A 25,492-nucleotide genomic window follows, 5' to 3' on the forward strand; every position below is an offset into this window, starting at 1 on the left:
GAAAGGGTTTTCGATTTGCCCGCGTGTGGCCAAAGAATGAATATATATATATATATATATATATATATATATATATATATATATATATATATATATATATATATATATATATATATATATATATATTGATATGTGTGTGTACTACAAGGGGGCTACTGTGTAAATGCGATGTATTGACAATAAACGTGATTTGATTTGGTTTCACAAGCTCATTTATTTTTTAAATCTTAGTACAAAATCACTTTAAAGTAAATTTTAAAAATCTGAGTTGTGTGTGACAAACTTATATTAGCAAGTAGATTATTAGTGACTCACTCACTGCGCACTGGTTTTGTCCCCTAGACAGCCGTCCACTACGTATTGGCGCAGGAGGTGTTTTGAGACGCCCCCTTGTCCCGTTTATACATTTTTATTCATTCATTATATTCATATTTATACAAAAAGCAAAAGTATTTTGTGATGTATTGAGTATTTTTACTAACACAGCTCTGTAAGACACACGACAAAATACTGTCTATTCTTTTAAAGAAAGAAAGAAAGAAAGAAAGAAAGAAAATTATAAGTGGTTTTATTTTGTACTCCGCAGGTCGGTGACGTGTCAGCGGTGGGCGGGGCCGTTACGTTTGAACTGAGCGCGGCGCGGAAGCGGCTCTGCTGAAAGACGAGAAAAACAACGACATCAGACAAAAATGGCGAAATAATTTGACCGAACGGCGTTTGTACGAAAACCCCAGGCATCACCAACAAAAGCGCAGGTAAGCAGGATCGTGTTTTGTTGGTGCTGTGGACGCGTCCGTAACGTTTGAGCGGCTCTCGGTTTAGCGCTAACGGCTAACAGCCCGCAGACGGAGCCGAGCTCGGGCGCTTCCTCGGGTTTTCCCGCGTCGCTGATCTTTTACAGGAATATTTACCACGAAGAGCTGCTGGAGCTCCTGTAGGACAGGTCAGGTCAGGTCAGGTCAGGTCAGAGGTGAGCTCAGCATTGTTTCGATTGGCCTCGTAAATAGATGAATCATTTAAGAGCAGCAGAAGCTCCGCGGCCGCACATTTCACACACCAGCTGAGCCGAGCTTGGCAAGGAGACCGTGTTAAAGGGGAACTCCACCACTTATTTCAAGATTTCTGACTAATTAAACGGGTGGGATGTAAACAGAGTCGTCCAGAGCGGTTTGGTGTGAAACGCTCTGTTCTAGAGAAACGTGGCGAGTCAGAACTGTTCACAGTGGTGGTGATAGGAACCAGACGTCCACCTCTAAAAGCTCCCTCACAGAGAGTTACTTAGATTTCTGATCAGGATTATTTTAATAGAAAGAAAAATACCAGGTGCTACTGACGGACTTGAGGGCAAAACCATTTAAATCCCAGCCAGTTAGCCAGATAATACTAAACAATCCAACACAGTTGCCATGGCAACTCTTGTTAAATATGTCAAGAGAGGGAAAAATAAACAAAACAATAAACATCACGTGGAAGATGTGGTACTAATTGTAGTACTGATTGGACACATTCGTCCCATTTTGAGAGTCAGTGCTTTATACCGAACAGGCCGTTTAAAACCTGCTGTACTTCAACGACAAACGGCACAGTTTAAACTTGAGTTGAGGACATTTGATTGGAAAGCGAGACAGTATATGGTGCTATAGAGCATTTCTAAATAGGTTAGTCTTGTTTGAATTTATATGTTTAAGGTTTATCCTGTGAAACTTTCCAGGTCCTGTGAATGATTTTCTCCAGAATTCTCCCCTGTTGCTGTGCAGGCGGTGATCTTGGGAAGCACTTCATAAACAATATTCCCACCAGTCACAAGGCTGATGTGGTCTGTCCGGCTTTTACAGAACAGCGCTCGCCTGTGTTCTCGCACAGCTAACGTAGCACGGAAAACTGCACCTTTAAGTCTGTGTGTGTGTGTGTGTGTGTGTGTGTGTGTGTATATACACTGCTCAAAAAAATAAAGGGAACACACAAATAACACATCCTAGATCTGAATGAATGAAATATTCTCATTGAATACTTCGTTCTGTACAAAGTTGAATGTGCTGACAACAAAATCACAAAAATTATCAATGGAAGTCAAATTTATTAACCAATGGAGGCCTGGATTTGGAGTCACACACACAATTAAAGTGGAAAAACACACGACAGGCTGATCCAACTTTGATGTAATGACCTTAAAACAAGTCAAAATGAGGCTCAGTGTTGTGTGTGGCCTCCACGTGCCTGTATGACCTCCCTACAACGCCTGGGCAGCTCCTGATGAGGTGGCGGATGGTCTCCTGAGGGATCTCCTCCCAGACCTGGACTAAAGCATCCGCCAACTCCTGGACAGTCTGTGGTGCAACGTGGCGTTGGTGGATGGAGCGAGACATGATGTCCCAGATGTGCTCAATCGGATTCAGGTCTGGGGAACGGGCGGGCCGGTCCATAGCTTCAATGCTATGTGTCTAGCATTGTCCTGCATTAGGAGGAACCCAGGGCCAACCGCACCAGAATATGGTCTCACAAGGGGTCTGAGGATCTCATCTCGGTACCTAATGGCAGTCAGGCTACCTCTGGCGAGCACATGGAGGGCTGTGCGGCCCTCAAAGAAATTACACCATTACTGACCCACTGCCAAACCGGTCATGCTGAAGGATGTTGCAGGCAGCAGATCTCTCTCCACGGCGTCTCCAGAATCTGTCACGTCTGTCACATGTGCTCAGTGTGAACCTGCTTTCATCTGTGAAGAGCACAGGGCACCAGTGGCGAATTTGCCAATCCTGGTGTTCTCTGGCAAATGCCAAGTGTCCTGCACGGTGTTGGGCTGTGAGCACAACCCCCATCTGTGGACGTCGGGCCCTCATACCATCCTCATGGAGTCGGTTTCTAACCGTTTGTGCAGACACACGCACATTTGTGGCCTGCTGGAGGTCATTCTGCAGGGCTCTGGCAGCTCCTCCTGTTCCTCCTTGTATAAAGGCGGAGGTAGCGGTCATGCTGCTGGGTTGTTGCCCTCCTACAGCCTCCTCCACGTCTCCTGGTGTACTGGCCTGTCTCCTGGTAGCACCTCCAGCCTCTGGACACTACGCTGACAGACACCGCAAACCTTCTTGCCACAGCTCGCATTGATGTGCCATCCTGGATGAGCTGCACTACCAGAGCCACTTGTGTGGGTTGTAGAGTCCGTCTCCTGCTACCACGAGTGTGAAAGACCACCAACATTCAAAAGTGACCAAAACATCAGCCAGAAAGCAGAAAAGTACTGAGAAGTGGTCTGTGGTCCCACCTGCAGAACCTCTCCTTTACTGAGTGTGTCTTGCTAATCGCCAATAATTTCCACCTGTTGTCTGTTCCATTTGCACAACAGCTGTGAAACTGATTGTCAGTGTTGCTTCCTAAGTGGACAGTTTGATTTCACAGAAGTTTGATTTACTTGGAGTTATATTGTGTTGCTTAAGTGTTCCCTTTATTTTTTGAGCAGTGTGTATACATACACATGTTTACAGTACTGTGTGAAAGTCTGAGGCACCCAACACACATTTTTCAAAATCTATTTATTTGTGTAGTTTGTGTTTATTTGTTGAGACAAGTGTTAATAAAAAGTTGATTAAACAAAATGTATAGAATATTAATTAATAATGATTTTACATATATATATATATATATATATATATATATATATATATATATATATATATATATATATATATATATATATATATATATATATGTGAAGTGATGTTCTGGATGTTGGTGTGTTTGTTTACCCATCTCCAAGCCGCTCCTTGAGGAAGCCCAGTATTATATGTAGTTATAAAGCAGCTCCTGGTTTGACCAATCAGTGCTCAGTAAATTGAGCTCATGATGTCATTGATGATATTAACGAGTCTCTGTGAAGGTGTCCAGGAAAAATATGGACCCGAGAAATTCTTGTTAATTTTTATTGTTTTTCTGTTTATTTGAATTATGAATACGACTTTATTCTAATGTATATGGTGATGAACTCACTGCTGAGGGAAACTGTTTAAACATTTGCTCAGATGCCTAAAACTTTCACACAGTACTGTGTGTGTGTGTGTGTGTGTGTGTGTGTGTGTGTGTGTGTGTGTGTGTGTGATATATTGTTTACTATTTAGACTTTGCAGGACGTTAAGTCGTCAGCCTAACATTTAGCTGCTTGTTGTGTTTTCTGTCCACAGATCTTGGCCACGATGCCCATTCGGGCTTACTGTACCATCTGCTCGGACTTCTTTGACCACTCAAAGGATGTGGCTGCAATTCACTGTGGCCACACGTTCCACTATGTGTGGTAAGAGGCCGATATATCCCGATACGCTGGAGTGATAATTGGCTAATAGAGGTGTGATTGTATTTGATTCCGTGCGTCATGAAATCTTACGTTTCTGGAAAAACTGCGTTTTTCCGTCTTTAATAGCTCATGATGAAGTTTATCTGTGCTGAGGGAAAGGGGAAACTATGCGGTGCAGCTGGATCACAGGATTGAGGATAATTGGAGATGTAAACAGTGCTCTAGTATAGTCAGGCATGGAAAACATTTAGGTGACTGCTTTGCTGCTGTACTTAAATATATATTTTTCTTAAGGTTTGTACTGTACTTGGGTTTGAATGAACCCTTTTACTCTTTACATTTTAGAGTACATTATAAATCCAATACACCAGGTTTTTCTGCAGTCTTTCTTTTGCCGTTTAGTTCTTCACATATAACAAGTTCGATCGAATAATAATAATAATAATAATAATAATATCAGCCAGTCACATTCATGTCAGTGTAGTAATGAAACTCTGCTGTCAGATTTGTGCAGCTGTCATTTTGGCCTTCACTTCAGGAGGTATTTGGCTCCCTAAACCCACTTTTAACTGAGTAGGAGTTTGACAGATTACTCACAGATTACTCACAGATTACTCACAAGTACAGTTTCTCTGTAATTCACACCATCATCATCATCATCATCATCTCTCAGTGGTACAGATTTCTAACCAGTCTCGCACAAGTAATTTACTGCTGTTGTTTGTGTCTTTTCTTTTATAAAGTCTTCTTCAGTGGTTCCAGACCGCTCCCACTAAAACCTGCCCGCAGTGCAGGAAACAGGTCAGTGACCCTCAGCCTCACCATCAAGTTCTGTTCTTCCTTCGTAGTGGAGACGAGTGGAGTTACGAGGATCGCTATAAACGTTTTCTAATAAACCTCTTCTTCTGTGCTCATTAGGTCAGCACGAGGCACATCATCAACAAGCTGTTCTTCGATATCGCACCGGAGGAAGGATCTGCAGCGGATCCAGAAATCTTACAGGTGCTAAATCAGTCGTTCAAAAATGTTTTTTGTGTGTTTGTTTGTTCTAATAATTAGATTATAAACGTTGTATAATGTGTTGAAGTGTGGTATTCAGTTTGTCTGTGTGTGTGTGTGTGGGCCACTTTATTAGGTACACTTTATTACATACACTCCTACAGAAAGGCTGTTTAGTCAAAAGAATGGTTCTGTCCAGATCCATGAGTTCTGTGTAGAAATCGTCCTTTGCCTGGTGAAAAGGTTCTTCAGACTTATGGAGCATGTTTTGTACATACATACACACTCACTGGCCACTTTATTGGGTACATCTGTTCAATTGCTTGTTAACACAAATAGCTAATCAGCCAATCACACGACCGCAACTCACTGCATTTAGGCGTGTAGAGGTGGTCAAGACAACCTGCTGAAGTGCAGGCCGAGCATCAGAACGGGGAAGAAAGGGGATTTAAGGGGCTTTGAACGTGGCGTGGTTGTTGGTGCCAGACGGGCTGGTCTGAGTATTTCAGAAACTGCTGATCTGCTGGGATTTTCACACACAACCATCTCTAGGGTTTACAGAGAACGGTCCGAAAAAGAGGAAATATCCAGTGAGCGGTCAGTTGTGTGGACGAAAATGCCTTGTTGATGTGAGAGGTCAGAGGAGAATGGGCAGACTGGTTCCAGATGATAGAAAGGCAACAGGAACTCAAATAACCAACCAGAATCTCTGAGGAACTTTTCCAACACCTTGTTGAAAGTCTGCCATGAAGAATTAAGGCAGTTCTGAAGGAAAAAGGGGGTCCAACCTTTTACTAACACAGCCTTTTACTGTACCTAATAAAGTGGCTGGTGAGTGCATACATACATAATTTGTTTTTGTTGTTTCTGATGTTCATATATAATGTATGTAAAGTGTGTGTGTGTGTGTGTGTGTGTGTGTGTGTATATATATATATATATATATATATATATATATATATATATATATATATATATATATATATTAAATAATATTAATATATTATAATTAAATCAGTAGAAATAGCTCTGCATGGCAGTAAACTTTGATCTCGCGGTGTTTAGTTTCTGTTATTTGGTGTTTTTAAAGTAACATTTTGTTTTTCAGAATGAACTGGACAGAATGAAAGCAGCTTTTTGTGAAAAGGGTGAGAGAAAAATCCGTTTGTTCCATTAGGAATCAGTCGAGTTGGGGTGGTCTACGTGCTTATGATTGTCTATTAGATTATTATGATTGTTATTATCATTGTCGGTATCGTGGTTATCAGGTTAAGCTCTAAGAGGGCTTATAGAAATATATACTTAAGCAGCAGATGAGAGCAAATGCATTATGACCAATAACATCACGGCGGTGATTTGGTCGGAGGCAAGAACTGAATCGGAGTTTTGATCATCATCTGTTCTCTTCTAGTTCTGCTGTTATACAGTAGTTCTGCATTTTCTCACCCCTGAGAAACGTGTGTGTGTGTGTGTGTGTGTGTGTGTGTGTGCGTTTCAGAGAGGGGCTGGCGAGAGAAGCAGAAAGCAGCTGAGAGTCTGAAGGAGACAATCGAGAAACAGAGAGCTGATCTGGAGAGAGTGAGGAGGGAGATAGGAGAGAAAGAGATGCTCTGCACTGCCCTTCGCGTAAGTCTGTGTGTCTCTTCTTGGCTTCTTATTCAAAATACCTGTTCCACCTTAAATGGTGCAGGAGTTACACTGAGGCACCTGTATAGGTTCCAGAACACAACTGCTCATCCATATAAAGTGGAACGGGAAGAACTGCAGAAATGCTCTTTTAACAGAACGGGCACAGGTTCCCACAGACACACTAAAATCTTGTGGAAAGCTTCCTTGAGTGAGATGCCCAAAAAGCTCACGTAGTAGTGATGGTCAGGTGTCCACATGTTTCTTGTATCATTTGATCGTCATCGGGGTCACTGCTGATGTTTAGCTGACGAGTCTGTTTAATCATGCAGAAGCAGATGCAGTATCTGGAGAGCCAGCAGAGGGAGAGTGAAGCGGCTAAAGACGAAGCCAAACGACTCAAAGTCAAAATGAAAACCTACGAGAGGTAACGGTGTCTTTAATGCCTCTGTTTTGCCTGTATGTTGAAGTGCCGTTCACATTTTTAAACATCGACCTGCCCAAGGACAAGAGATTAAAGTTCGCAGTTGATGATGTGGTGATCGTTTCATGTCGTTCAAACCCAGAGTGCGCTCCTGGCAGGGAAGCAAACACACACATCTGAAATGCTCTCTGGGGCTCAACTGCTAAAGGAAAGAATAACCGTACGTAAGACTGCAGCCCCTTTCCAAGCCAAGTGGGGACACTGTGCGAAATAAATAAAAATATAAAGCAGTGATGTGCAAATCATTTAAACCATGATTTTTAAAATTAAAAATAGGACAAAGATAACAGCATCCCAGCCTTTTTGCACGATTTTACTACATCGGATTAAGGCGGATATACTCAGCTGACCGTTCCAGGTGCCAGGATTCAAACACTGAAATCATTATTTTTATATTCCCTTGTGGGAAGATGGACAACGGCAATTCCATGAAACTCCATTATGTTTTAACAGCTCTTTAAAGTGTGACAGTTTTGCTCATTAAGTGCGTCTATACTGTAATATATTATGTCATCGAGCTGGGATAGGCTTCAGACTCCCCGCAGCCCAGAAGGATAAGCGGTTTCAGAAAGTGTGTGTGTGTGTGTGTGTGTGTGTGTGTGTGTGTGAGATGTCATTATACTTACTGACAGAGATAACCCAACGTAAGCAGGAAATGCAGTTGATATGCTGATTTTATTTATTGAAGTAAACATATTGTTCAGCCTTCCTTGGCCATATGGGAAAAAGCAGTTGCCCCCTTACCTACTAAATCAACCAATCAATCAAATTCAATTGACTCTTGGGTTCAATTTCACTAACCACACCCAGGCATGATTACTGCCCGACCTAAACATCACATAGATAGAACCTGCCTGGCAATGTGAAGCAGCGAGAAGGTCTCAAAGCTGCACATGATGCCGCGTTTTGAAGAGATGTAAATACAGATGTGAAACAAAGCAGTTGAAATCTACCCGTCTAGAAGGGCTTACAGAGCCATTGCCAAGGCTCTGGGACTCCAGTGAACCACAGTGAGAGCCCTTATCCACAAATGGACAAAACAGCGGTGAACCTTCCCAGGAGTGGCCGGGATTCCACAATAAGAAAGACACGGGACAAAAATGCCGTCCATTGTGAGCTGCAAGGCGCAAACACCTGATCAGAAAGAGCACAGATCTAGATCACCTCCAAGACTTTTAGGATAATAATCTGTGGACTGATGAGTCAAAGGTGGATCTTTTTTGAAGACATAGCTTTACGTCAGACATACCAGAACCTAACACTACGTTCCACTATAAGAACGTCATACCAGTAGTGAAACATGGTGGTGGTAGCGTGATGGTCTGGACCTGGAAGACTTGTCATAATTGATAAAACCGTGAATTCTTCATTTGAATATCAGAAAATCCTGAAGGAGAACGTCCGAGCATCGGTTCGTGATCTAAAGCTCGAGCGCCTTTGGTTTATGCAGCAGGACAATAATTGGAAGCACTCAAGCGAGTCCACCTCTGAATGGCTTAAAAGAAACTAAATGAAGGTTTTGGAGTAGCTGAGTCAAAGTCCTGACTTGAATCCCATTGAGATGCTGTGACCGTAACCAGCCAGTTTATGCTCGAAAACCTCCCAATGTAGCCGAATTGAAACAACTCTGCAAAGAATAGAGGCCATATAGGTTTATGGGGGGCAGGTACCTTTTCACATGGGGGATATTTATTTTTAATAAATCTTTATCTTAAGTAGATGTAGTGATTTATTTAAAAGTTGTGTTCTCTGTTTATTCGTGTTGTTTTATGTCTTATATCTTAGTCGGATGATCGGAAACATTGAAGTGTGAGAAATTAGCTGAAACCTTTTGCCCTGCACTGTATTATGATATTATTTCACACGTTGCTACAGTAAGATTGTGTCTGGAAAGCCATAAAAATGCTGTTTTGATGCTTTTTTCTCAACTGCGTTCTGTGTCTTTTGTCGTTTAGTCTGAATGTGGTGCTGCAGGGCCAGCGGGCGGAGGTGGAGGCCATGATTTCAGATATGGGTGTTGGTCAATCTGCCGTAGAACAGCTCTCCATCTATTGCGTCTCTCTGAAGAAGTAAATAAGCTTTTCTTATTTCTCTGCTCCATCTCTTCTGTGTATTTGCATTGTTGATACACTTCCCTGTTTCAGGCGACTAAGAAATGCAGACCACCAGAAGGGCGCGGACTAAGTTACATCTATAATTCATTAGTCTGTTGAGTGTTATTCAATTAATCATCTAATCTGTCTGTTATGCCTTCTTCATTTCCCATCATGCAAAGTTCTGTCTGTGTGACGAGCCATTTTCTTCACTTGCACTGCTCCCCTTTTTATGACCCCCTACGCTTCTGTCAGAATGGCCACTGGGATCATATGAACCTTAGACGTTAAGGCTTTGGTTCTCTACACGACTTTTAAAGTGTTAGATAGAACTGGGCTGGAGGTCAGGGAGCTGGCCCTGTGACCGGAAGGTCGCCGGTTCGATCCCCAGAGCCGACACTCCATGACTGAGGTGTCCTAGAGCAAGACACCTAACCCCCAGCTGCTCCCCGGGCGCTGTGGATAGGGCTGCCCACCGCTCTGGGCGAGTGTGCTCACTGCCCCCTAGTGTGTGTGTGTTCACTAGTGTGTATGTGGTGTTTCACTTCACGGATGGGTTAAATGCGGAGGTGGAATTTCCCCGTTTGTGGGATTAAAACGAGCTTCTGCTGCTGTTTTTTTCTGCCGTTTGAACCGACGCAGTGAAGGAGCAGTATGTAAACGTTTAACAGGTTCACGGATTTCTAAATGTGATCAGTTTGGTATTTCTTAGTTTTAAATGTACATCAACTCAGTTCATTAAAAAGCTTCGCTCCACTCATGAGTGACTTTATGCCATTTTTCTGTATTTTCCTCCTTCGTGCTCTCTGTTTTCACGGGCTGTTGCAGGAGTCCATTCAGATTGAGTCGTTGATCAGTTTACACTAGGTTGCACTCAGAGTTGGGTCAAAAAAATCAAACGCTTGAACTCTGACTGGTCTGAAACACGATCGGGAGGTCAAAAATCGTCTGCGCCCCTCACACACGACTCGACTTTCTGTTTGACTGTCGACTCCGACTGACCCAAAAATCAGCAGACTAGAGCCGATCAGCACAGACTCGGATCGGCCTGACTGAGAATCTGGGCTAAAGTGGGGGTAAGGGTCGTGTAGTGTGACCCTTATTTACGCTCATTAGACCATAGACGTTGTTATCAGTGATTTTGTTGATTAATCATTGCAGCCCCGGTCACCAGTCACCAGTTATCCCGGTGATTTCTCGCCCTGTTTGTCTCGTTAAATGGTCAGATATTTGAAATTGTTGCTTTCATTGTTCAAACTCGGCGGTTATACTTCCCTCTAACCTAGAAAGACCTTTCAGATTCACTTCTGTGTTTCACTGCAGCGCCGCCTTCCCCAGTCAGGCTAGACTTTCACTGGGAAGAAGGAGAGAAAGAGCGTATTTCATTCTCTCTCTCTCTCTCTCTCTCTCTCTCTCTGTCTCTCTCTCTCTCTCTCTGTCTCTCTCTCTCTCTCTCTCTCTCTCTCTCTCTGTGTCTCTCTCTCTCTCTCTCTCTCTCTCTCTCTCTCTGTCTCTCTCTCTCTCTCTCTCTCTCTCTCTCTCTCTCTCTCTCTCTCTCTGTGTCTCTCTCTCTCTCTCTCTCTCTCTCTCTCTCTGTCTCTCTCTCTCTCTCTCTCTCTCTCTCTCTCTCTCTCTCTCTCTCTCTCTCTCTCTCTCTCTCTCTCTCTGTGTCTGTCTCTCTCTCTCTCTCTCTCTCTCTCTCTCTCTCTCTCTGTGTCTCTCTCTCTCTCTCTCTCTCTCTCTCTCTCTCTCTCTCTCTCTCTCTCTCTCTCTCTCTCTCTCTCCTTTCAGAGAATATGACAATCTGAAAAACAGCCTCCGGTCGTCCAATGAAATGTGTGAGAAGCTGAAAAGGGAAGTGTTCTCCTCTAATAATAAGGTACATCCCTGAACCACAGTCAGAAAATTTCAGCCAGCGCTTCCCTTTAAGGCCCTTCTGCATGTTTCATATTTCTGTAGACCAATAGCAGAACCAACACTGTACATGCGTTTCTCCGTTTTACAGATACAAAGTTTTGTTCCAACAGCAACAGTTTAGTTTGCTTGTATTGAATAAGAACATGCGTATTAACTAGTAGAGCATGAGCGATGTTAAACGATGTGCGCTGATTTTGAAGCATTATTGGCAGTAGTTTTGCAGATATCACACAAATTCATCAGTATCAGCTTAACTATTAATTCCTGCCAAAATACGCCAGTTTATACGTTTTGTTGAGCGTTTTTTTTTTTGCCTGTTCGTCTGTACAGTTGCAGAAAGCCACATTCGAGATGAACAGAACAAAGGAGGACATGAAGGCTCTTCAGAACGATCTCGCCAATGCAGACAAAGAGATCACGGTAAGACTATATATACCGTCCCTTTACTAACACTAGTGTGTAAAACACAAACCCGATTCCAGAAAAATTTGGTAGGTAAAATGCAAATAAAAACAGCAAGCGGTGATTTTTAAATCCACTTTGACCCATTTACAAACAAAAGCAGCGCAAATAAAAGATGTGTAGCTTTTTATCTTATCGACATCCTTGTTTTTTTGTAAATATCCACTCATTTATACCTGCAACAAGATCCAAAAAGTCAGGAAAGAGGCCATTTTAAGAACAGGATTTTAGGAACTCTCAAGCCTGTCTTACTCCAGATGTGACGCAGCATGCGTGTTAATCCAGGACCAGCTCGCGACGTTTGGTATTTCACACTGGATGAAACGCACAGCGGTTGTCGCGTTTTCACGTAATATAAATGTCTGATGTTCATTTATTACTGATAGAAATTTTATGTAGATAAAATCTTGACTAGCTGCTGTGGCGGCTGCTGGCTTTCTCACCAGGTGATGTACCTCTATATGAAGAGGAGGCGCCTGTGTGTTCACAGCATTAACAGTATCAATGCGTTTCAAACAACCTGTGAAAGGGTTAAAACTAGATCCGTAAGTTTGTTTTTTAGCCTAGCTTGTATATTATAGCACAGACCCCATGTGTCAAACGCAAGGCCGCTGGGCCAGGTCAGGCCCACCACACGGTCCTATCCAGCCAACACTATTGAAATTTCTGTTTCACGATGAGCTGCACTACGGTTCCCAGCATGCCCTGCAACTAATGACTCTCCTAACCCAACAACAGTCTGTGGGACAGCAGTTACACCTCAATTCCATCACCAAACTGCATTTCAGCTGCAGTTCAACCAACATAGACGCTCAACATTAGCTCAGCAGTCTTAATGAACTTTTATCAAATGGGTAGGTTAAATGACTGAGCACCTGGGGATATTAAAATTTGGAATATTTGAAGTATTCATGTAATATTTCAAGGTCTACTAGACGTGCCTGTATTTTACTGCTGACGTTTTTGCGTATTTTAAATAAACAGTGGCCAGTTCGGATGTCAACAATGAAATAAAACCTTTTTTTTCCCCCTCTGGCTCGCGGATTTGTTTGAGGCTTTTTAATATGCCCCCTTTAGTGGTTGAGTTTGACGCCCCTGGCATAGGTATTACATTTCTTCACTGTCTTCGCATAGAAACTGCTACACGTGCGGCGTGGTTACTGCAACAGGTGTGAAATGGGTTTAATAAATTGGTAAATTGGTTGTGTGTAGTGAGTAACTCTGCCCTCCAGGGGTGTAGACTGGGGTGCAAGCCCCTGCCTGGGCTAGAACTATACTCTGAGAGTCCTTGGGCAAGACTCCGAACAACTACCGTCGCCTTCCTGTGTAAATGATAATTCTACATCGCTGTGGATAAAAGTTTCTGCCAAATAATGTAAATGTAAAAACAGCTTCCAGGAAAGGTCGAGTCCTTTTCGAGTGAGGATGGGTCGTGGCTCGCACCTTTGACTAAAAATGCATCTGCAAACAAAAAAACACCAGTTTAAGTTGAATATTTAACTCAAACAGCAGACGTGTTTTTGGACAGGTTTGGATTCATATTAAATTGCATTAATTAAATGTTAAACTCAGCAAATAGATAGAAATTGTGCACTAAAATTGGCAGGGAAATGGCACATTTATGGATGTGAAGATATTTTATGTCATTGACGTTCAAACGTTTGCGTACGACTGTATAAAATACGGAATGAAAGATTAAAACACCTTCTGATGTATGTATAGGATTTCTGTCTCCACTGTTATTCAATCAAAAAAAGTCAGCTTTGTTTTCCAAAAGAAAAAAAAAACAGAGTGAAGCAATAAAAGATGAATTGGTGAGATTGCGTCTTGTTTATGATGCGTTTACAGAGCCTGAAGAAGAAAGTGGAGATTCTGCAGAAGACACTAAGCACGCCCACCCGCACCAACGAGGCCATCAGCCGACTGGTGTTTGAGAGGTTTGCGTTTTATTTATTTATTTATTTATTTATTTTCTCGTTACAGTTCCCACTAAAGGTTCTCTGAAGCGCCAATGCTACTGTTCTTCCTCCTAATAAACACCCACAAACTTTATTTTCTTAATTATCAAAGCGACACTTTACCTGACAGTAACATATGAAGGCAGTGAGTTCGAACAAGGGAGAACGTGTCTGGGATTTTTGAACCGAGGGATGAGAGGGAGGCAGGTGGAAAGGTGAAGATGCAAGGAGTAGAGGTAGTAAAGGTGGATGACTTCAAATATCTTGGGTCAACCATCCAGAGCAATGGACAGTGTAGAAAAGAGGTGAAGAAGAGGGTGCAGGCAGGATGGAGTGGGTGGAGACGGGTGTCAGGGCTGATGTGTGACAGAAGGATAGCAGCAAGAGTGAAAGGGAAGGTTTACAAGACAGTAGTGCGTCCTGCTATGATGTATGGTTTGGAGACTGTGGCTCTGTCTAAAAGACAGGAGGCTGAGCTGGAGGTGGCGGAGATGAAGATGCTGAGATTTTCGTTGGGAGTGACAAGGCTGGACAAGATTAGAAATGAGCAGATCAGAGGGACGGTGAAGGTGGAGCAGTTTGGAGATAAAGCCAGAGAGGCCAGGTTGAGATGGTTTGGACATGTGTTGAGGAGGAATAGTGGATATATTGGGCAAAGAATGTTGGAGATGGAGCTGCCGGGTAGAAGGAGAAGAGGTAGACCTCAGAGAAGGTTTATGGATGTAGTGAAGGTGGACATGGAGATGGTTGGTGTGAAAGAGAGGAGGCAGTGGATAGGGCAAGATGGAGGCAGATGATCCGCTGTGGCGACTCCTAAAGGGAGCAGCCAAAAGAAGAAGAAGAGTTTAAAAAACAAAGAAAAATCACTGATGAAACTTTACTGATGAGAACACAGTCTAAAATCAAAGTCAGTGAACAGGCATAGGTCCGATCCAAAAAGGCCAAAAAACACAGAAGCGCAAACAAGCCGGAAAAAAGGGTCGGGCAAAGGTCAGTCAGAACCAGAATAACCGATACATCACAAAGAACCGGGCCTACAAGCCCGGGGTTATGCTAAACTAATCAATGAGCTGCAGGTGGGCTTGATCAGCACTCTGGAGAGCTAGAGCTCTGATTGGAGCTTGAGAGTGAGGCAGGAGTCATGTGAGCACCAGGAGGTCCAGAGACCTCAGAGCCGGAGGGGAGTCGTGACCATGCCTAAAAACATCCAGATTTTGGTTTTAGTAGCTTAAGGATGATTTTAAAGTTTATTTGTGCAGAACGTTAAAACTGAAGATGGGAAACTGTTGGGGGTTTTTCTTAAAGTCAGGGCAGTTTTGAGGAAATTTGGTCTGCTTTGGATGCTGTAGGATGAGATGATGCAGATAAACGGTTCCGTAATAGCTGCTGTCCTCATTTCGGTCGTCGCTCTGACTAAACAGATGAGGTTTCAGTGTGTGGAAGTTGCTGGTTCCTGTCACCAACACAACTGATTTAGTGAATCACAGTAATCATAATAATAGGTTGCGTAAAAAAAAAAAAGGTTTGATTTAAGGTTCGGTGGTTAATCGTGAGCGGCAGCTTGTTAATATTGACAGCCGTACTTTGTTACCGCAATTAATAAAATCATAATTATGCAATTTTGTAAATCTGTAGGAATTTCCCTGTTTAATGTGCTGCTGCTGTTCTCTGATTTGTTTGCACGTCTCAGTCCTGCTCCTGTAGAGCTGAAGCCCCCCCGCCTGCACCAGCCTACCGACAGCCAGGACATCGACCTCAACATGACCTTTGACATCAGCACACCTGAGCAGGTGGAGAAAAAGCCCGTTTCTGTCCCCTCCAAGAAGATGCGCCTGGATCCGGCAGCGTGAGTGGCACAACTCGCTCTTTGTCTTTAATAAAGAAAAATGAAAAATACACATTTTTTTCCCGGTGCTGTTGAGGTGAATCGGTCTTCCACGATTTGTTCCGCAGGTCTTCATCCAGACAGAGTGAAAACGTATTGGAGAATAAGGTGTGTAGACACTACAGGGTGACGGGGGTGGGGGGGGTTCCTGATACTGCAGAACCGTTTGTCTGTGCCTCAGGATTACAGATTAGATTCAGGAAATGGATTCATACACAGATTTTGATCCTTTTATTCATTTTAATTCTTATTTGAGGTTAAGATTTGATATGCTGTACATGCATATTTAATGTGTCTGTCAGACAGCATTAATATTATGATTGATGATGAGTGTGTGTGTGTGTGTGTGTGTGTGTGTGTGTGTGTGTGTGTGTGTGTGTGTGTGTGTGTGTGTGCTCTCTTAGAACTGTAATAGAAAAGAGGAGGAAGTTTCCATGGAGCCCTTTTTCCGCAACTCTCTAATCTTCAGGAAGAAGATGTTTGGCAGCATGCTGGACCCCCACAGCAAACCTGGATCTGTAAGTATTTACGTGCAGTGATAATATACCCCATATATACCTGCACTGCTTTAAATGATGGTGCATCCTATTTTGGTAATGACAATTTTAGCTAATTAGGAGCAAAAACACCGGCCTGTGCGTGACTAGCGCAGACAGCTTTTGGACAGTTAAACACAATAAATCATCTTTAAAAATTAGACCTCTGCATTTGACCCATCCCTGCAGTGAAACATCCACATACATGCACACTAGTGAACACACACACTAGGGGGCAGTGAGCACACCTGCCCGGAGCGGTGGGCAGCCCTATCCACAGTAACCTGGGGAGGAGCTGGGGGTTAGGTGTCTTGCTCAAGGGCACTTCAGTCATGGATTGTCAGCCAAGGGGGATCGAACCGGCAACCTTCCGGTCACAGGGCTGGTTCCCTGACCCCTGCCCACGCGTGCCCCCCCAGCCCATGCGTTCCACACCGACTGCTCACCATGTGGCCATGATCAGGGAGCACACAGGGATGCAGTCTCACTTCCTGCTGTAAAGCGTGTGGGCGTGGCTACATTAAGGCTCCTCCCACAGACTAAAGCTGTATGTTTTATGTCACTAGCATTTTATATCAGTTAGTCACTGATATAAAAATGTGGCACAGCATTTTTTATTTTTAAAATTAAATTAAGCTCATGGTACTCTAACCCTTTTAGCCTCATTGCAAAGAAACAAGAAAAAGGTATTTTAAAACCCGTTGCGGAAAAACTGCGTTATTTTTATTATTGAAAAAAAGAATGACTGTGGTTATTTAGCTTATTGGTTCTGTTAATGTGTTGGGTTTAAGTAGATCATAGCATAATCCCTGTAAATATCTCAGCTCTGAATACTTGAGAGATCATTTTGTTTATTTTATTGTATGACTGATGATTGTGAGTCGCTGTGACTGGGGGAGAGGAGGGATTCTCTCAGAATTCACTGCTGACACTGAAAATAAGTGAACGCGTCCTTTACGGAGAACGTGTGTGTGTGTGTGTGTGTGTGTGTGTGTGTGTGTGTGTGTGTGTGTGTGTGTGTGTGTGTTAGTCCTGTTTTTATTTGGATTTTGTACAGACGTTCTTCCCCAAACACACACGTCCAGCTCCCAGTGACTGTCAGTGTTCATACGCCAAACAACGTCACAGCTTAGTATATTACACTGGCTTTTCATAAAAACATCCAGATTCCAGTCAGATATGAAAATAATTGTGCTGACTGGAAAAGACTCCCCTGACCACCCCCCCACACCTGGCTCGGAAAGATGTTCCTGTATCCACACAACCGTTGACTAGAAAGACTAGTTTTTAGGAAGTAAACAGAAGGAGCACCAGGGCACTGCGTGGATATCATTTTATATTGGAATAATGACTGCAATCGTGTTTCAAAACATGAATATAACGGCACATTCACAAAGACACCGTTCATGCAGCCCTCGCTGATCATGTGACCGTGTGGTCTTTACTCTAGGTAAGGACCGGCTATGATGGCTTCGGAGGACGGACCAAATTCATCCAGCCTGTATCCTCACCTCAAGCCCTGAGATGTGTATTTACGCGCTGTTTTCTGTGTATTTGTCTTCAAATAACTGATTAACCCAAACGTCCTCCGGTTTCAGGGCACGTACGTAACTCGGTAGTGAACTGCGCAGGGTTCTAATTCAGGTCTTGACTTCACGTGCGGATGCTAAAGTTTCCAATGACGAACCAAAGCCACAAGAGACGGGTTGCCATTGCCTTGTAATTCATGTTAGCGTTTTCAGGGCAAGTATAACCTACATGTCTACCTGAAAGTTGCAGTTCTAGCATAAAAGAAAAGCCGTCTTATATTTCGGCTGTTCTTTCTTCACAAACTGGTAGTGTTGATGGCATCAATGCAAATTGTAGATGGAATGTAAATGCCTTAAAAACGAAGGGGAGCGGAATTTCAGTTCATCAACTTCCGAGCTGTGGATGCTGCCCTGTCGTCGTGAGACTGTGGGTGGAAGGAAGCTATTTAGACTAATTAGACTTTACTTAAAATGAATGATTGTGGTTTTTTTTTAATATTGACGATTAAAAGGTACCTGGCATCCGTGCTAATGACATGAGGACATTAAGGTATTATGTCTTATTTTGTTTTTATAACTAATCATTTACTTTCAGCGTATAATTTGGGAAGCAGAGTTGAACTTTAACAGTGACCTCACCCTCACCTTAACCCTCACCCTAACCCTCACCCTAACCCTCACCCTAACCCTCACCCTAACCCTCACCCTCACCCTCACCCTAACCCTAACCCTCACCCTAACCCTAACCCTCACCCTAACCCTAACCCTCACCCTAACCCTCACCCTCACCCTAACCCTCACCCTCCCCTTAACCCTCCCCTTAACCCTCCCCTTAACCCTCCCCTTAACCCTCCCCTTAACCCTCCCCTTAACCCTCCCCTTAACCCTCACCCTCACCCTAACGCTCATCGTGATGCTTCAGGAAATTCGGACTCTGTGCCTTCCGGTCAAACGTGACTTGTGGAAGGTTCCAGATATTTGATAGGGGGCAAAGTTTCAGGTAACAGGGCCGAGTGAATGTTGAGGGACTAACGTACATTTTTCATGACTTGTAATGAATTATTTGTGAAAAAGGTTGTTTCATGCGTGAGATGTTAAACGGGTTCACACGTTAACGCAAAAATGAGATATTTGAAGTCATATTTCATAGTAAAATGATATTGCAGTTATATTTCATGGTGAAATGAGTTTTAGTGGGCTGTGAACGGCGAAGTGTGGAGACCCTTTATTAATGCTTTATTAGTGTAGTATTTATCTGAAACACTGGGTTACATTTACCTGTTTGAAGTGTCTTTTACATTTACTTTGCATATGTATTTGTAATTATAATGTCAGTGGGACTGCTTTTGGTCTCTAATAGTAATTATAAAGTCGTATGCAAAAGTTTTGGCACCCCCGGTCAAATTCCATGTACCTGTTGAGTTACCCATCCTCTACAGAGACACACTTCTGCACAGTTTAATACACAATTACTCTGTGTATATGTAATATGTATGTATATATAATAGATATAGAAAAATGCCAGCTGGTCACCTCTAATTCAGTGAGTGTGTTTACATGCGCTTAATAATCTGATAACTACAGAAAATCAGATTTGGTCAGTAATCTGATCTGCATTACTTGCACTTGTAATCAGATAATGTGAAACTCTGGCTCTGCGTGAGTCAGACAGTAACCAGATTTCTGATTCACAACCAGCTGTGAACTCACAGAAGACGACGTGACGCAGAACATAATGCAGAACTCAAACTTCATGAGCGGCTTTTTAAAACATCTGACCGCTTTACCTGAAAATAGGAACATGCGTCATCTAGAAGATGAAGAACATTCAAGTCGTTCATTTCGTCAGGCGTGTATTTGAGTTCGGCTTCGCTCCAAAAGTGTTTAGCTGCGTCTCGCGGCAGCGCTGGCCGCTTATTTCCGGTACCACCGTCTGTTTAGGCGCAGGCTGGGAAATCAGCGTTTACAGAGAAACATGACCTTTTAAATAATCAGATCACTGCAGAAATGGGATTAGGATGGGATTATTGAGTGCACTCAGTTTTAGCTCCAGCAGCTTTTTTGGTTAAACTGTCTCTCTAATTCTTCCTCTGTGCTCCCACGCACCACCGTCAGTGAGTGACTCAACGCTGCCTTAGTTTCCCTTGACTCCACTGTGACTCAGTCTCCGCTGGCTGAGATCAGACCCCTCGTCATGAAGGCCAAGCGGAAGAAGGTGTCCAGGCCAGCTCCGAGCAAGCTGGCCCCTAGCCTGGCCACGCTGGACAGTTTTTTGGAGTGACTGCTCCACCCTCAGACTGTTCTGTGTCCTTCTTAACACCGGCTGGTCAAACTGGTGGAAACTTTAACCAGAATCGTGTTTGAGCTGCGTGTTGGTTAGAGCTGCACGATATGTATGGGTATTGTGATTATATTGCAGTTATCAACACGTCGGAGAGTCGTCAATGTGGCATTATTTTGACCCACATACGTGACTTTTGTTGGATTGCATGAACACCTCGATTCCCTCAGCCACTGGGGGTGATTGCGAGGGCTCATTTGCATATTTCAGCTTGCTGTGATACCTGATGGCAGTTAAGGAACGACAGCTTGTGCAGACCCACTGCATGTTCAGCATGAATTGGGTTCCTTTTTCTGGAACAGCTTCCTCTGAAGGACCAGACGGCCGAGAACCACAACAGTTTTCCTGCGAATGTGGAAGCAAGCTGCTATTAGGGTTTATGGTGGTTAAAGGAATTTTCCAGCATTTTCAACCAGATCTTTATCTGCCGCCTCTGCTGTACGTGGTCGTTTACCAAAGACAGCAGTTTTTAGCCATTCTTGTTCTTTTTTGACGATTCGCTTCTCTGATGTTTCATTTTTGCCCCAGTGTGTTAAGTTCAGGAAGTAAACAGTGATTGCCGTGGAAGTCCGGAGAGGCCATGAGGTAGTTATCATTTTCTGGATTGTTATCTTGAGGTAACAAGATAACTTTATTCTGAGATGACAATATAATTATCTTCAGATCACAAGATAATTAACTCGAACTGGAAATTGCAAGATGCTTAACTCCTTAATGAGTTAGCTATCTTGTGCTCTCTAGAGAACAGGTTATCTTGAGATAACTAATTATGTTGTGATCTCAGAATAAAGTTCTCTTCAGATCACACGATAATTAACTCGAACTGGAAATCGCAAGATGCTTAACTCCTTAATGAGAGAGCTTGTGATCTCAAAGTAAAGGGGTTTTCTTGAGATCACAAGATGGTTAACTTATTATCTTGAGATCACAAGATAGAGGACGTGTCCACTTTTTTTTTTTAATCTTAGAAAATCAAAACGTGATTTCACCAGGGGTCCCAAAGCTTCAGCGTGAAGCCGTGTTGAGTGTGTTTACAGGTTTTCTGCTCAGTGATTTGAGGGGACTTGTCCGGCTGTGTGCTGCAGGTGAGGCAGGCAGGGATTCGGCTGAGCAATGCTGGAGTCCTTTTCATTAGTTTTAATATTTTTGTTTGTGTTTTAGTCGCTTAACAGCCACTCTGCACCTTTTATTGAGCTTCCGTTGATGTCGTTATGACTACGCCTTGCCAAGGGCACTTAAACATTTAACCGCTGAGTTTCCTCAGATTACTACATTTCCGTGAAATCGTGTTGGAGATCCACCTCGATGTCTGAACGTATGAATTCTTTATTTTTAAAAGGGTAAACAGACGGCCTATTTATTTTTCTGGGGTTTTTTTGGATAAAAGTGCAGAATGTGGTTGTTTTGTGTGTATTTTGCTTTCTGTGTGTATTTTTGTTGTATAGTTAGCACCGTTACTGATTTATAGTTTGTCTGAGATGTAATAAACTGTACTTTCCTTATATTTGTGTTCGTAGCTGTTTTTTCTCAACCGTTCTTCAGCCACAAATTACAATGACACAATTTTCGCCTTTCTTTACATGTGGCCAAGCTGTGTGAAGTTCACTCAGTTTTAGCACTAGAGACCATGAGGCTAACGTAGCCTCGAAGTAATGGAAGCTTATAGTATTATTATAGTATTATTATTAGCATCATGCTAACTGCTGGTCTAAATCACCAACCTCAAACTGTGGTGGAGCTGCTTGTTAAGCTCTAGTAGACTCGATCGTGTGGTTTCTAACACTGAGTGTCATCTGTAAACATGAACTAACGTACGAACGATGTTCATCCTTCAAGACCCCCCCCCCCCCCCCCCCCCCCCGGGCTCTTTTTAGCTAGGCATTTTTCCATTTTTACGGATGATCGTATAGCAAACGTATAGTGTCATACTTGCATCGTTTTTTGATAATTTTAGCCCCGTTCACATTCCCCCTTCAAGGTGTCTGCTACTGTTTTACATTTACGGCTTTTGGCTGACGGTCTCATCCAGAGCAACTTGCAGTTTGATCATTTTACACAGGCAGGTGAAGGTGGTGTTAGGAGTCTTGCCCAAGGACTCCTATTGGTATAGTGTAGGGTGCTGACCCAGGTGGGAACTGAACCCCAGTCTACAGTGTAGAAGCCAGAGGTGTTAACCACTACACTAACCAACCACTGTTTTAGCTGGGCTAACGTGCATTTTTCCAATTTATGGATAACCGGATGTCCGACGTGGTCATGTGTGGTTTTCCACACGTTCATTCCTTGTTGGCCATGTTAGCATTTTTGCCTAAAGTATTTCTTTCATGTCTGTATGAAGACTTCTGTGTGCTACCAGTTGTGTTGAAGTCCATGAAATCTTTCGTCAATGATCATGTGAATATATACTGCATTAGAAACCATGTGAGGAAAATTCAGCCCGTTTTTCCCAGTTTCTTTAAGGCGCTGATTAGTTGCACTTCCCTCATTGGTCCAGCAGAGGTAGCTGAGAGCCTGTGTGAGCCAGTACTGAGTTGTCTGGCGGGATTCATGAGGGAAATGCCAGCAATTCATTCACTGTTTCCTGCCGACTCATCGTTCAGCGTGTGTAATGCCCCTGTAGCAGAAGCCCAGCCATTTATCAGAGCTTATCGCAGGCTTGTTCACCACTAACATCCCTCCCCTGCAGACTGGACATCAGGAATGTCCAAAATCGGGAAATCTCCGAAAACCTGTACACGTATGAATTCTTTTCTCCTTTTGTGTGTCAGTTTCCAACGCCGTGTTTCATATGACAACTATGGCCCGTATCCTGTGGAGCCGTGGTCCACACAATGGGCCTCATTCACCAGCACCTTCCTAAGCTTCTTCTCAATTTTGTTCTTGGGAAAGATCCTAAGAAAAAGTCGACGTCAGATTCGTGACGTGTTCTTAAGCTGCAGAAGTGTTCGCGCCTCTGTGCTCATGAATGTGTGTGGATTCTGTTCTTACCCAAGACCAAATCCCACATTGCTAAACGTCAGAATCATGAACAGCGTTGGAGCGGGATTTAAGATCGGTGGGTGAATTAGAGTCAGTGTCTTCAGCAGTCGCTTTTATCCAACATCACATTTAAGAAAGTTTGTTTAAGCAAACTTAATTTTTAAGCAAATGTCCCTAGAAAAGGCACCGCAGACCAGCGTAGCTGATGACCAGCAAGATCAGCAAATGTTGTGTTTTGGATGCTGGTATGCTGGAGAACCATCATGGCCATGCTGGGTGATCAGATAACCAGCATAAACCAGCTTAGTGCTGTTTTTTCAGCAGGGACTTCTAGCGATGTTAAACCCAGTTAGCAAAATCAGAGTTTGCTCTGTCCAGTCCGTTAAGTAATGGATGTGGCCCAAATCTGTCCGAACTCTGGAACTGCTCTACTGGTCCACAACATGTATGCCAGAATTAGCCCACAGATATAGACATGAGGAAAACCTGTATGAAGCTGTCAGACATCTGGCCTTATTCTGGCCTGCATGCCAAACATCTGCCAGGTAATCAACCAACAGCTGTGCAGCCAGAATCGGCCCAAAGCTGCCAGCTATCTGGAAAGCTTCAGATGATTCAAACTAACTACACTAACTCAACAAGCTCTAAAGCTTTAGCAGAAACTGCTTTAATAAAGCTTCAGCTGACAAATGTACAAGGCTAAAATTGGTAAATGTTTGTAGCTCTGCTTTTAGGGGCAGTTTAACTTCCCTTGGCAAAATTTTAAGTTCCAGTTTCATTGGGCAGTCGTGGGCTGGAGGTTAGGGAACCGGTCCTGTGACTGGAAGGTTGCCGGTTTGATCCCCAGTGCTGACAGTCCATGACTGAGGTGTCCTTGAGCAAGACACCTAACCCCCAACTGCTCCCCAGGCGCCGTGGATAGGGCTGCCCACCGCTCCGGGCAAGTGTGCTCACTGCCCCCTACTGTGTGTGTCTATTCACTAGTGTGTATGTGGTGTTTCGCTTCATGGATGGGTTAAACACGGAGGTGGGATTAAAAAAGTATCAATTAAAAGGTCATTAACAATAAAAATTCTGCTGTGTTCAACTTAACTGAGCTCAGAGTTATACCATTTACAGCCTTGTGGTTAAGCTACAAAGTGGGGGGAAAACATGGAGGCCTCTATCTAAACATGGAGGCCTCTATCTAAATATACTACTATAATTTGAAATTACATGTGGTACTTTATTACTGCTGATGAGGTGGCACGGTGGCGTGGTGGGTAGCGCTGTCGCCTCACAGCAAGGAGGGCCTGGGTTCGATTCCCCGGCCGGGGTCCTCTCTGTGTGGAGTTTGCATGTTCTCCCCGTGTCTGTGTGGGTTTCCTCCGGGTTCTCCGGTTTCCTCCCACAGTCCAAAAGACATGCAGTCAGGCCAATTGTGTAAGAATGATCAAATTGTAAGTCGCTCTGGATAAGAGCGTCAGCCAAATGCTAATGTAATGTAATGTAATGTAAAGCAGCCGGCATGTGAGGAACTCCCTGACTCTGATCCAGGGATTCCCAGTTGACGGGGAGTTTCTTTGAGTTTTCATATTTGGAGGTTAGAAATTCCGAGTTACGAGCTTTAGTCGAAGGTAGCATGTGCGCCATGCTTGCTGAGCACTGCCCTAGAGAATAATTCGTCCAATCTTCAGGCCAAATCATCAGGTTCTGAAGAAGGTCTTGGTCTCAATGGGTTTCCCCGTTCTCCTGTTCATTTTTACGGTGTCGCTATCTGCTCAATTGTACTGACTAGAATGACTGGAAGGCAATCATCAAGATAAGAGGCTGCTCAGGAGGGCGGAGACATCTCTGCACAAAGAGGAGCAGCTAATGTGCACCAAGGCTCAAAGTAACTGCTGATCTAGGGTCAGTTATTTGTCCTTTATCCTTTCCTTTATGGGCCTGACCCTAGATCAACACTCTTACACTGAGACATTTGGCCTAATTTGTTTTTGACAGCGTTATTACGTCTCTCAGAAAGCACTTCAGTACAGAATAGGTGCCTCACCGTGCTGTGGCTGAATATTGCTCTATCCCTCCTTATTATTTCATGATAGCCCATCACCATCTCCACAAAAGCAGCTCGGTAATGACTTCCTTTCATTTCAAAGCTGAAGCTGAGGGCTCTCGGAGAGAAATCAGATGTGTTCACTTCTACTTTTCTCCTCCAGAGAGATTACGGCGTTTAGTTCAGTGAATTAGCCACAACTGAAGTTTTGCCTCAAAGCAGTCTTAAATCCGGTGGCATCATCTGGAGAGACGCTTAGAATCTGAAATGGAGAAACTGTTTGAGATCTGTAAAACACGTGTTTATGTGGTTTCTGACATTGTATGGACAAAATTCAGGCCTCAAAGGCTACTTCTACTACTGTTT

General features: G+C 43.4%; 1 protein-coding gene across 3 annotated transcripts; it reads left to right on the top strand.

Annotated features, from left to right (window-relative positions):
• The first annotated feature begins 615 nt into the window (after positions 1-615).
• LOC108440510 (TRAF-interacting protein) lies at positions 616-21,617 on the top strand. 3 transcript variants are annotated; one of them, XM_017719397.2, is made up of 16 exons: positions 616-755; positions 4,176-4,285; positions 5,029-5,086; positions 5,204-5,287; positions 6,393-6,432; positions 6,783-6,910; positions 7,243-7,337; positions 9,350-9,463; positions 11,279-11,366; positions 11,735-11,824; positions 13,715-13,803; positions 15,515-15,670; positions 15,778-15,817; positions 16,114-16,227; positions 17,696-17,746; positions 19,939-21,617. In XM_017719397.2, exons 2-16 carry the CDS (start codon positions 4,188-4,190, stop codon positions 20,053-20,055), a joined length of 1,362 nt encoding a protein of 453 aa, XP_017574886.1. In that variant the 5' UTR covers positions 616-755; positions 4,176-4,187; the 3' UTR covers positions 20,056-21,617. The 3 variants fall into 3 exon arrangements, with proteins under 3 accessions (XP_017574886.1, XP_037387974.1, XP_037387973.1); XM_037532077.1 differs by having other exon boundaries at positions 16,125-16,227; positions 19,939-20,071; XM_037532076.1 differs by lacking the exon at positions 19,939-21,617 and adding an exon at positions 17,910-17,976 and having other exon boundaries at positions 17,696-17,804.
• The last annotated feature ends 3,875 nt before the right edge of the window (positions 21,618-25,492 follow it).

Source organism: Pygocentrus nattereri, chromosome 21 (genome assembly GCF_015220715.1).
Source record: "Pygocentrus nattereri isolate fPygNat1 chromosome 21, fPygNat1.pri, whole genome shotgun sequence".
Lineage (NCBI taxonomy): Eukaryota > Metazoa > Chordata > Actinopteri > Characiformes > Serrasalmidae > Pygocentrus > Pygocentrus nattereri.

What these genes read in the sequence shown, in the direction of transcription:
- LOC108440510 (XM_017719397.2), top strand. Translation starts at nt 4,188, where the DNA reads ATGCCCATTCGGGCTTACTGTACCATCTGCTCGGACTTCTTTGACCAC. An exon ending in CACACGTTCCACTATGTGTG is followed by an intron (nt 4,286 to 5,028) that starts GTAAGAGGCCGA and finishes TCTTTTATAAAG; the next exon opens with TCTTCTTCAGTGGTTCCAGA. An exon ending in ATGCAGACAAAGAGATCACG is followed by an intron (nt 11,825 to 13,714) that starts GTAAGACTATAT and finishes ATGCGTTTACAG; the next exon opens with AGCCTGAAGAAGAAAGTGGA.